General features: G+C 38.8%; 1 protein-coding gene across 2 annotated transcripts in view; it reads left to right on the top strand.

Moving 5' to 3' along the window:
• Positions 1-570: 570 nt before the first annotated feature.
• Positions 571-13,315, top strand: part of SCG3 (secretogranin III) — a 34,663-nt gene continuing 21,918 nt past the window's right edge. The window contains exons 1-7 of one of the 2 annotated variants that reach the window (XM_008592581.1): positions 571-1,069; positions 1,758-1,810; positions 2,321-2,366; positions 2,455-2,670; positions 7,192-7,334; positions 8,326-8,475; positions 10,973-11,150. In XM_008592581.1, coding sequence (XP_008590803.1) covers positions 979-1,069; positions 1,758-1,810; positions 2,321-2,366; positions 2,455-2,670; positions 7,192-7,334; positions 8,326-8,475; positions 10,973-11,150 — 877 coding nt within the window. In that variant the 5' untranslated portion in view covers positions 571-978. The remainder of the gene's footprint in view (positions 1,070-1,757; positions 1,811-2,320; positions 2,367-2,454; positions 2,671-7,191; positions 7,335-8,325; positions 8,476-10,972; positions 11,151-13,315) is intronic. The other variant, XM_008592582.1, reaches the window with a different exon arrangement.

The following is a 13,315-nucleotide window of genomic DNA, read 5'->3' as shown; positions in this document are numbered from 1 at the left end:
TTGGTGGAGAAAGGAGAATTTTAGAATGAAATTGGCCCTTTCTGCTCATCTGTTCAGGACTGGTGAGGACACTCCTCGTAGGGGAACAGGCAATGATTTTTTGTTCTGTTTCAGCGTCAAGGAGGATGAGGATGTGTAGCAGCAATCTGACTATTAGAAAGAATGTCCCTTGAATTTTCTAGTTCAAAAGGCCCTCTAGGGCTGAGACACAAGAGCATCAAGGGACACTTGGTATGTCAACACAAATCACAAAAGGCAGGGCTTTTCTAAGGATATTAGAATTATATGTACCTTTTGGGTACAGGAGGTGGAATGGAAAGACGGGATTCTGGAGCAGATAGCCCAGAAGAAGAATCCCAAAGCAGAACTCTTCGCACAAGGTTGTCTAACTCTCCCAAACGTGCATGTGCAGAAGGCATTTGGTCCTTGAGGTAACGTTTACTTGGGAGGTTACAAGTAAGCTTATGGCAATGATGTGAAGCTTATGGCAATCCAAATGACCCTAAACTCAGGAGCACCCCTAGGACTGCGGCACAGAAAATACGCTAGCCAGTTCTGTCGCCCTCCCCCGTGCCATTCCCGGGGGACTGGAGTAGCGTTGGAGTCGCTGACGCCATCCCTTCCCGCCTCTGGCTTGCATGGAGCATGCGCTTGCTTCCTCACTTCCTCTCCAGGAGGGAGCAGAGTAAAGCTACGCCCTGCTGACCCGCGGCCGGCTCCGGTCACAGGAACTTCAGCACCCGCGCGGCGGACAGCGCTCGCCTCCACCTGAAGACCTGCCTCCCGAGTGCCCGGAGCCCTTCCAAGCCCTTACTCGGGAGCGGCTTAGAGCCCCGCCGGCCTCCCGGTCCCGGCCACACTCCCTCCCCGCACCCTCCCTCCTGGCTCTTCCTGTTTTTACTCTTCTTTTCATTCATAACAAAAGCTACAGCTCCGGGAGCCCGGCGCCAGGCTGTTTCTGAAACCAAGCGTGGAAGAATGGGGTTCCTTTGGACCGGCAGTTGGATTCTGGTGTTGGTGCTCCCCAGCAGCCCAGTTCAAGCTTTCCCCAAGCCAGGAGGCAGCCAAGGTCTGTGCACTCTTTTCTTCTTCCCACCTCCCTTTTTTTTTTCCGCAACGAAAAGGTAAAGCTTGTCCTAATCCGTGAGCTGTAAATCACCCTACTTCATTTTCTGATCAAATCACATCTTTGCGTATTGACAGAGGAATTGGTTTGAATTTAGAGACAGAAGACAGATTTTTTTCCCCTCACTTTTTAAATGATAGAGCAATAACATGCGTTGTTTTTAAAGATCTTGTTTTGAAAACGAAGGGAGTCTTTTCCATCTTTAGTGGCTTGGATTTTCTTTTTTTTTCCCTAAGTTGTCTAACAATTTTGTCAGATATTCTATTCATTACACAGTGCAGTATATGATGGAAGAGCTTTTAATGTGCCAATAATGCCAATCCAAATTATACTTTCTAGTTGAGAATAGCTGATAAGCCAAGTATTATTAAAACTATATGTTAAATTTCTGGCCAGAAAAAAAGTGTGATTCTATTAACTCAGGAAACACACCAAGATAATAAGTAAGGCAACGTTGATAATCACTGTTATTGAATAATCTTGATAATCTTTGTTAATACATATTTTGTTTTGTAGTCATCCAAAGTATTTCTCCTGATATTTGTTTTTCTTTTTTAATATTTTATTTAAAGAGACATATTTTGTCTTTCCAACGCACAATTAAATTTATATTTGCATGTGTTTATTATAGACAAATCTCTACATAATAGAGAATTGAGTGCAGAAAGACCTTTGAATGAACAGGTAGGTCAAAAGTAAAATTATAAATGCTACTTCATTTTGCTTTAGTTATTATTATTTAATGTAATTATGTTGCAACATTTTAGCCATTCTGAATTCATAAATTTCAGGAGCTTAATTATAAATTGACAGAAATTAGGATAGAAAATCTAGTTTTGGTAATTTATATATCCTAACAGTTAAGTGCATCGAGTTGTGTATAATACAAAGAGCTTACTGTATGATAACCTAGTAAGCTCAACATCACATCCACTCTATTGCAAGATTGCTTAATTTATCAGAGATTTATCTTTCATCGATATTATAGGAGAAGGAATTAATACTTATAGAGCATCTGCCCTTTATTTTATCTCATTTAATCCTTATAACAATGCTTTGAGATAGGAATTATTATCCACATTTTACAAACAAGAAAACTAAATCCCATGGAGATTAAATAACTTGGCTCTCATATTTGATGAGTAGTGGGACAATGATTTAAAACTAGGGCTATATCTCCTGTTTGTTTCACAGATTGCAGAAGCAGAAGCTGACAAGATTAAAAAAACATACCTTCCAGGTAAAATCATATTGATGATAATTTAAATAATGTCGACTGTGAGAAACTTAACTAAAATGCTGTGTTGGGCTTGGGGCGTTTTTTCCAGAAAACAAGCCAGGTGAAAGCAATTATTCTTTTGTTGATAACTTGAACCTGCTCAAGGCAATAACAGAAAAGGAAAAAGTTGAGAAAGAAAGACAATCCATAAGAAGCTCTCCATTTGATAATAAATTGAATGTGGAAGATGTTGATTCGACCAAGAATCGAAAACTGATTGATGATTATGATTCTACTAAGAGTGGATTGGATCATAAATTTCAAGGTAAATGAGAAAGAAGAACATTTTGTTACCTATTTTCTCTAACTTGAAGTTTTCCATTATGGGTTAAGAGAAAGTCCTATATTTTAAAAATATCTCTTATACACTCATAATCATTTATTAGTCAAGTCCAAAATTGATATACAGACCAGATTTACTGATTAATGTGCAAAGCCCCAGCTCTACAGAGTCTCAAATTTTATTTTCCCTTTAAAGGTTCCTTTACTGGTGCTTGGAAAAAATTTTAAATCTACTATCTATTTTTAATGCTATTGAATTCGTTTTAATATTCCAATTTATTTTAACAATTAGTACAAAAGGTCTTAATTTTCAAATAACTTGATCAGTAAAATACCCTCCCAAAGGTGACATATCCATTATTTCCTTTTTAATATTGTCCTCCTAGCCATATTATTTCTCTGTAGGTCATCCTAAGCTTTCCATGGCTTCAGTTACACCTATATCCTGATGTCCCATATGAAAAGCAGACTTCTGTGAGCTACAGACCTATTTATTTGCCTACCTATTTAATAGCTCCCCTAGGAAGTCTTAGAAGCACCTCAAACTTAGCATGTCCAAGATTAAACTTGTGATCACCCTACCCTCTAAGAGTGCTCTTTCTTTAGGAAAGGCACTACTGTTTATCTAGTTTTTCAAGACAGAAATCTAGGATCAAATTATTTCTTTTTTCTCACCTCTCAAATTCTAATCCACCAAATCTTATTAATTTTAGCTCCCATGTACCTCTCATTTTTTCCTCTCTCACCAATCAGCACCATCCTTGACCAAGCTCTAGTCATGTCTCACTTGAACAATAGTAAAATCTAGTAGTAGTTGTCCCAGCAACCACTCTGCCTCATTCCAACTCATTCTTTATGCGGTAGCCAAAGTGGTCTTTTCAACACACAAATGTGAGCATGCCTCTCTTTTTTCATAAAACTCTGTAGTAGATTCCCATTTCTCTTGGAATAAAAACCAAAATCCTTAATGTGGCTTCCTCAGTACTGCATGGACTGGTTCCTGCCCTAGGTTCATATAGCACACATGATCTGATAGAAACCTTGTTCCATTCCTTTTTAGAACTTGATCAAGTTTGTAACTTTACATTAATAAGTGTGACTACCTGTGATTAAAATCTTTTTCCAAAACTAAACTGAAAACTTCACAAGAACAGAGACATTGTAGCCCCAGTGCCCAGATGCTTATGAATTCATTGAATAAATTTGTGAATGAATGAATGAACAAATGAAAGAATACATGAGGGAATAAATGAACTGGTGTATTTAGACATTGAGGAAGAGAGTGTGTTTTCCATTCTGAGGACCAGTGCTTAGGAATGAGTACAGGCTTTCTTCTATGTCCTTATTCTGTCCCATGGCCACAAGAGAATTATACTGATTATCTCCGCCAGAAAACAACTGACAATTAAACTGGACTTTTATCAGACATCATAGCCTGAGAAGAGTTTAGAAGTGTGTTGTACATCTATGGGGTGGGGTCAGGGCAATGTTTATATTTTGACACATATATTCCTTGCTACTCAGGGAAACTCATTTTTTAAAATCTTGAATTCTACTCTTTAATGTAAAATATTTGGACTAGAAATAGACACTGATCATAACTGCATACAAAACAGATTCAATCACTTTGAACCGACTGTTTGATTTAATAAAATAAAAAAATAGTCTAATGTTTTTTGACTGGATTGGTCAAACTGGTTGTATGTGCAGGCAGAGATGCAGATCTGTTTGTGATGTGACCATTAACTTAAGCAACTAATTTTTAAATTGTTCGGCATTTTATTACCATCCCAAGTGGGTTTGAAACTACCAAGTGCTAGTCATGATGGCTTTAGGTTTACCCTAAGAGTGATTTTAATTCCACTTGAAATCACAGAGAAACTGGGCCAAGCTTCTTGGATAGAATGATTTATGGGTGAGCTTCTGGTCTCTCCTCATGCCCTGAAAATCCTGTAACCAGAGGGTTTAGGACCACCACGGTGAATAGAACATCAGAGGCATGCAGTTCATTCCAGAAGGAGGGTGAGGGAGACTAACTTCTGGAGGGTACATTCCCAGACCTAATTACACCTTTAGAAAACCTCCAAATGGGCTTGTGTTATAGAGACCACTAATTCTCCTTTTCAGTGTTTTTTATAGTACACATAATTCAGGATTTTCCCAAGTTTTTTCTAATAAAGTAATGCTTTGGGGGCTTTTGTGTACATTAACCTGACAAATATTTATTGAGCAATTACTATGCATTAGACTATGAACTAGGCAGTAAACTCTGTGCAGTCAGGGACCATGCCTAACCTATTCAATTTATCACTCCAATTCCAATGTCTGGCACATATTAAGACTTTAATAAAAATTTACTGAACAAATGACTCAAGTGCCATATTAGATGCCAGGGATCCAAAACGTAATTGGGCAGACGATGACTTGGGACACAGCCCTTTGACACCCTCTCAGAATGTTGTGGCTGCTTAACAAAAATTACAAATGTTAAATCCGTATTTGGCTTCCCTTCACGAGTAATAGGGAAGTCATTCTAAGTAATTCTGTCCATTTTAGAAGAGCCAAGGGAAATCAGCAGAAGATAAGGGACAGTGGTCAAGTGTTCCACTGTGAACTCCATCCAGCAAAGTTCTGCTAAGGGAAACCTCAGTCTCTGGCTCAATAGAATGCAGCAGTGCAACACAGGAAAGAGGCTATTTCTTCATTGGTTTACAAACATTCTCCCTGTTGTGAAGTAAATGAACTGAAAAACAGTTATCTCAGTTATTTTCCAGCTCCAGCAGGCAACCAATATCCTTCCTTTTTCAGATCCTGAGGGATAAGTGAGAAGGAAAGTAAATTCCGTATTCTGCATAGACGGGGGAGGTTTCTGCTCCATATATTCCCAAGAGCCTGACTTGCAACCCACAAATGGAAAAATCAGACCTAAATAATAGTGAGTCCTTGCTCCTGAAAAATTGATTATAAATCCAATTTTCAGCCAGGCAGGAAGGAAACTGATTTTATGGTTTTTGATTTTTTTTTTCCCTTAGGGGCTTTTCTGCTCCTTTGTCACTCTGGTACACAGGGCTCAAAGGCTCACAGCTCATGGGTTGGCCAACATCTCAGCAGTTATATACTGACAGTCCTTCATGTATAATCACCCCACTCATTTTCCTAAGCTTCTTTCCAAAAAGAGGAAGATATTCTGCCTGAGGCTGCATATACTTCCATCTCCATAGAGTCTAGAAGAAAGGCCACAGGAAAAATTCCTTTGTGAGTCCCTAAAAGCCATGAAAAAAAGGGCAGAATCAGAATAGAAATACTAGGTTCTTTCTTGGAGTGAATATGATGAGGATAATTTAGGCAGAATCTGGCTGGGGATTTAATTTCCATTTCCTCTAGAAGATAATTGCAGTTCCTTTATTTCAAAATACAAATCCACTGTACATAATAACAATAATATATTAGCTTTTATGTAGTACTTTGCAACTTAAAAAGTGCTTTTACATCTTATTTTATATGATTCTCACAACAATCTCATGAAATAGATACCCTTATTATTATCCTTTAAGGCAGTCCAGTGATATATAGATAACAAGAAATGTCACAGGAGCTAAAATTCTGACCTTTCCAATCTGCCTAGAGGTGACAGGGAGAGTTAAGTGCCTTGTAAACTGGATCCACTCAATGCAGTATGTATATTGGAGGAGACTAATTGACTCCTAGAAGTTCTCCGTGGATGTGGTACAATGCTTCATTACCACTAACCTTTCCCTCAGGATGGGCCCTTGCTTTAGGCTAAAGCAGTGCTGCCAAGTGTATTCCCAGGAAAGCCAGGGATGCATATGTGCATGCTTCTCTACAAAGATTCACATACTACTTTGTGCAAATCTGTTGCCACATTTTAAAAGTTTGAATTCCAGGCACATAAAATGAAACAAGTTCCCTATTCTCTGGAGAATGGGGCTTGTCACATTACGCTGCTTTACAAAAATGTACTCTGACACATGTTCAATGAGAAGTAAATATTTATTCCAGGTAAGTCATAAAATCTTCAGTATGTACTCTCTGATTCTGTATGTGAGGCAGGTTCCTCCACCCCTAGCCCAAGAATTTGCCTGCAAAGGGAATACATGTGGGGATATTATCAATCTACTCCCTGTGCAGAAATGGAATATCAAATTGTATAATATAAAGAAGGGTGCTTTGAATAATATGGCATACTATGTAAACAAAAGTATAATATTGTTTTATTATTAGTGATAATAATAAATGATGGGGACTTTTGTGTTGCCTTCAGCTCCTCCTTGTTATAGTTACATAAGAAGCTTTCAGAATTTCCATTATCATCCTGGGCTAAATTTTATTTCAAACCAAGAATTTATGTGGACCAAGCACCATTATAAATATTTCTCAAACATATCTGAGTGCACAAAAAGCAAAGTATAGATTATAAATACAATATGATGCATGAAATAGGTCTGTGATCATCATGATGTGAAATTGTGTTTGCTCTGTATAGATGATCCAGATGGGCTTCATCAACTAGATGGAACTCCTTTAACTGCTGAAGACATTGTCCATAAAATTGCTGCCAGGATTTATGAGGAAAATGACAGAGGAGTGTTTGACAAGATTGTTTCTAAACTGCTGAATCTTGGCCTAGTAAGTCATATGCATAAGAATAAACCAAATTCTTGGGCCGGCCCGGTGGCGCACTTGGTAGAGTGCGGCACTTGGGAGCACGGCGGCACTCCCACCGAGGGTTCGGATCCCATATAGAGACCAGTCCACTTACTGGTTGAGCGCGGTGCGGGCGCAACACCGAGGGTTGCGATCCCGTTACCGGTCACGAAAAAAGACAAAAAGGAAAAAAAAAAAAGAATAAACCAAATTCTTAGTACAGTTTGGACTATACCAAGAAGCCAAGCCACTTGATTCAAGTAGCCAAGTGTTTATAATGCATCTACTTTGTACTAGGCACCATTCTTTCCCTCTAGGAGTTTATAGTCTATTGGAAGAATTAGACAAGTACACGCATGCCCATAATGCAAGCTGCTTAAGAACCATAAGAGCAGTTCAGCATGCCAGAGAATGGCTTATATCCAACTGGCAGTAAGGAATGGCTTCAGAGGAAGAGGTGTTTGAAGTGAGCTTAGAAAGATGGTTAGGATATAACCAGCTAAGTTAAAGACGTGTGTGGCAAAAAAGAAATAGCATGAACGAAAGCATGTAATGTGTGTTTGAGAAACTCCAAGCAATCCAATTTGAATCTGCCTCAGTTTGGCTTCTCAGCCCCGACACAGTCCTGGCAGGCTTTATTAGTATGCTAATGTTGCAGCATTTCAAAGGTTACCTGACTATGACCCAAAGCTGTGGAAGACTAACTCATAGTGTGTTATTTTGAGAAAGTGTCCCATGGGTTTCAACAGACAGGACTGCTAGTTTTCACGGTGAGCCCAAAGACACTTCTTCCAGGCCTGCTGGGCAGTCACTATAAAAGCCAGCAGGTAGTAGAGGCATAAGCAAGTGTTGTCCAAAAGAAGGTTCAGAAAATTCCTCTTTTAAAAATAAATGTTCAACTACAGAATTTAGATTTTTTTTTAATCCTAAGAATGGAAATAGCAGTTATAAATATTTTGCCTCTTTCTAACAGATCACAGAAAGCCAGGCACATACACTGGAAGATGAAGTAGCAGATGTTTTACAAAAATTAATTGCAAAGGAAGCCAACAATTATGAGGAGGAGCCCAATAAGCCCACAAGCAAGGATGAAAATCAGGCTGGGAAAATACCAGAGAAAGTGGTATGTATATGTATATGTTATGTATGTGTGTATGTGTGTGTGCGTGATGTGTATGTGTGTACATGTATACTGTATCTGTATTTAATTAGTACCTTACTTGATTGCAAGGAAGATTTGGCATATGTGGCATCTTTAGTCTATTTAAAATGTATACTTATAAAATTCCAATAAGTTAAAAGATATACATGAACTCTACTTTGAAAATAATTCAAAGTTTACACGTGAATATTTTAATATACAGCAAATGTTACATCTTATACCACACAATAAAATAACACATAATATTATGTGAAATAACAATGTCCCAGAACAACTATTTGTACAGTCCCCGTGTGCTGGAATCAAACATCTCACAGCTCTTTTGGTATCCAACTTCTGTTCACAGTGGATGCCATCATTTGCCCCCAGTGCTGCCTCTCCATTCTAGGCTGTGCTCTTCTACCTGCTGCTTTTGCTTTTCATTGGTTTGGAAGTCTATCTGTCATCCTTTATCCAGACTAGTCATTCATTCCTCCCTCCTTTCCTTTGCTGGACTCCTTGCCTCTTCATCTTTTCCTTGGCATTAACCAAGCTACTGAGATATTTCTCCCCTCCTTGAATTTTGTTTAAATCTTTATATAAAGATGACCATAGGAGGATATCAAACTCCACACCTTTCCTTTGATTTTCTTCACCAGAGCATCCAGACCCATGGTTCTTCACCTCCTCCAACATCCTATCCCAAATACAAGGAAAGAGTATATAGGCTTATAGTACTGCTTTAGAGAGGCTAGAAAATAGAAATTGAGTCTATTTTTTTACTAGGTAGCCTAGAAGCTCTCCTTTGCTCTCCCTTCTTCCAATCCTCACAAGCTACCATCTTTTAAAACAGCTTTTAAATATCCGCCCACTCTAAAAAAAAATCTTCATAGATTTATCAAAGAATGCATGACTTTCACTCAAGCTTACCAGTCTGAACTAAAACTGATGTAGCTATTTTCACGATCCTGCACTCCTTATTCACCCATCTCTAAAATGTCCATATGCGTAACCTGTTCACTCATGTTATCTAAATGCATCCATGCAGATGAAATGCAAATGAAATATTCTTTCAACAAATATTTATTGAGTCACAATTGTGTAACAACCACTGGGAATACCATGCTCATCTAAAAAGATATAATCTCTGCTTCCATGAAGCTGAAGGTCTAGTGGAGAGCCAGATGGTCTCCAAATAGTCACGTATTTTAATTACAGCTACGTTAAGTGCTCAGAGGAAAGAAACATAATTCTGTGAGACCTCTTAAAAAAGAATCCTGTTCTGGATTTAGGCTCAGGGAAGGCTTCCCTGAGGAAGTAACCTGAGCTGAGAACTGAAGGTCAAATAGGAGTTAACAGGAATATGAGAGGCAGCGTGTGAGAAGGACAAGTGGAGTATCCAAGCAACTGAAGCAAGACCGTGTGGCTGGTGCAGAAAGAGAGGGCGGTGAGAGATGAGACTGGGCAGGTAGACCCGGGCCAGACCATGCAGAGCCTTATGAGCCATAGAAGGATTCTTATCTTTATTGTAAGAGCCATGGGGAGATACTGAAGGATTTTAAGCAAAAGAGTTACATGATCAGATTGTTAGAAAGATAACTCTGCTACAGTGTGGAAAATGCAGTGTTGGGAATAGATTTGGAGTGGGCGGTGTACCAGTCAGAAAGTGAGAGATGAAGGCTGCTTGGACTAGAGTGGGATAGTGGAGAAAGAGAGAAATGTACGAGACGCTTGAAAATGTTCATGGAAAAATAGAATCGAAAGATAATACGAATCTCTCTATGAACTTTTTGTAAGTACCCTCATACAAATTTGGCATAAAATTGAAAGTAGGGCCAACAAGGCTTCTGATGGGTTGGATGGGGGGGGCAAGATGGTGAGGGAAGAAGAGGCAAGAAAGGCTCTATGATTTCTGTCTAGTCTGCTGAATGGAGAACAGACTCTTCACTAAGAGGGGGAACAATGAACAAAGATCAGGTCTGGGAGAAAAACCTTTAGCACCCATTCAGACATGATAGCCTTTAAAATGTCACCCAGAAATTCCCAAGTGTGACTGCTGTGCTATGTTAAAGATTCTGACAGGCTTTCCTGTATCCTGGCATCTCTCCTCTTGGTAGGTTTTCAAAGCTTTCCTCCTCGGTAAAAGGCAGTTTTGTGAGGAGAGGCTTGTAATAAATCATGAGGGGAACTTGGCCAGAGCAGGAAAAATCCTAGAAATTCCCTGTCTGTTCTGCCCTCAGCAGGAGCCGGGGTCTTCAGGGGGTCTTCCTTGAGGTAGAGCACCTTCCTCTAAGTCCCCATGATCTTTCCATATGACGATGCACACATACCTAGAGAAGAGTTTGAACCTGCAGGAGGTTTGTGGAGGTGTTCTTGCACTTCACATTCAAGAGCACCACAGAGGAAAGAATCAAGCTGGAGTTTCATTAGTTCCAACAAAATATTTATTTTTTTATTGATTTTTTTTTCCCCATTGGAGACTCCAGTGGCAGCAATTCAAGATGGTTTTACTAATGGAGAAAATGATGAAACAGTATCAAACACTTTAACCTTGACGAATGGCTTGGAAAGGAGAACTAAAACCTACAGCGAAGACAACTTTGAGGAACTCCAATATTTCCCAAACTTCTATGCACTACTGAAAAGTATTGATTCAGGTAACCACTGTGTTTTCTGACCATGTGAAACAGAAATAGTAATTCTAGGAAATGCGTGGGTGGATTTTGTTCTTCCTGTTTTCAGTTTCCAAATGTAGTCCTCAATGACATACCCTGTAGGCCTGGGGAAAATAGTTCACATTAATTTTTTTCAAAAATGTACTAGTCATGGAAATATTTAGGAAAGGATAATTGGGAAAGGTGGAGTTTCTGGATAATTTAATCTTCTTGTAAACAGAGGATTCATTTATTTGTTCAACAGTTATTGAGTATGTGCTGTGTACAAGGCACTGGAAAGGAACTTGTGCAGATATGAAGATGAATCAGACAGTGTCCCTCCCCAGACCCAGTTCAGCCTCAATTCTTACTGCAACTCTTTTTTTTTCCCCCTCAGCTTATTGAACTATAATTGAAAATTAAAATTGTTTGTATTTAAGGTGTACAACTTGATGTTTTGATAGATATAGATACATTGTGAGATGATCACCTTAATTAGCTAATTAACATATTCACTACATCACATAGTTACCATTTTCTTTTTCTTCTTCTCTTTTCTTTTTTCTTTTTGTGCTGAGAACACTTGAGATTGCTCCTCTTAGCAAATTTCTTTTTTATTTTTATTTTTTAAAGGAATTTATTTTTTAATTGAAACATACTGATTGTACAGTTATATTTCAATACATGTATACAATGTCTGATGGTTAAATCATGGTAGATAGCATATTTATCATTGCAAAAATTTATCATGTATTTGTGATGAGAACATTTGAGCACCTCTCTTCTAGCCATTTGAGCATGTACAATAAATTATTGTTAATTGTACATGCCTAGCACTACTGTACACCACTAGAACTTATTTTTTCTATCTAGCTGTAATTTTGTGTCTCTTAATCAACCTTTTCTGTCCTCCCTGCCTGCCTTTTTGAGACCGGCCGCACCGCGCTCAGCCAGTGAGCGCTGTGAGCGCACCGGTCATCCATATATAGGATCCGAACACGCGGCGGAAGCGCTGCTGCACTCCCAGCACTGCTGCTCTCCCAGTGCCGCACTCTCCCGAGTGCACCACGGGCTCGGCCCTCTACTCTCTACTTCTAAAAGTTCTTTTTTTTTTTTTTTAGCTCCCACATATGGGTGAGAGCATGAGGTATTTATCTTCAATGCCTGACTTATTTCACTTAACATAATGTCTTCCAGGCTCATCCAAATGTTGCTGCAAATGACAGGATTTCATTCTTTTTCATGGTCGAGTAGTATTCCATTGTGTATATGTACCACATTTTCTTTATCCATTTGTCCTAGGTGTCCATCGACACCTAGGTTGATTCTATATTGCAGCTATTGTGAATAGTACTACAATAAACATGGGGATGCAGAACTACAATTAACATGGGGATGCAGGTATCTCTTCAATATGCTAATTTCCTTTCCTTTGGATAAATACCCAGCAATGAGATTGCTGGACCGTATGGCAGTTCTATCTGTAGTTGTTTGAGGAAACTCCATACTGTTTTCCATAATGGCTGNAATGTCTTCCAGGCTCATCCAAATGTTGCTGCAAATGACAGGATTTCATTCTTTTTCATGGCCGAGTAGTATTGCATTGTGTATATGTACCACATTTTCTTTATCCATTTGTCCTAGGTGTCCATCGACACCTAGGTTGGTTCTATATTGCAGCTATTGTGAATAGTACTACAATTAACATGGGGATGCAGGTATCTCTTCAATATGCTAATTTCCTTTCCTTTGGATAAATACCCAGCAATGAGATTGCTGGACCGTATGGCAGTTCTATCTGTAGTTGTTTGAGGAAACTCCATACTGTTTTCCATAATGGCTGCATTAATTTACAGTCCACCAAGAGTGTATAAGTTTTTCTCCACGTCCTCACCAGCGTTTGTTATTTTTTGTCTTTTTGATAATAGTCAGTCTAACTGGGGTGAGATGATATCTCACTGTGGTTTTGATTTGCATTTCCCTGATGATTAGTGATGTTAAGCATTTTTCATTTATCTGTTGCTGATTTGTGTGTCTTCATTTGAAAAATATCTATTCAGGTTATTTGCCCATTTTTTAATCAGATTATTCCTTTTTTTCCTGTTGAGTTAAGTTCCTTATATATTCTGGATGTTAATCCCTTGTCAGATGAATAGTTTGCAAATATT

The sequence above is a fragment of the Galeopterus variegatus genome, unplaced genomic scaffold (assembly GCF_000696425.1).
Source record: "Galeopterus variegatus unplaced genomic scaffold, G_variegatus-3.0.2 Scaffold8046, whole genome shotgun sequence".
Taxonomy (NCBI): Eukaryota; Metazoa; Chordata; class Mammalia; order Dermoptera; family Cynocephalidae; genus Galeopterus; species Galeopterus variegatus.
The sequence above is the reverse complement of the archived record's forward strand: the minus strand, read 5'-3'. Positions and strand labels throughout refer to the sequence as shown.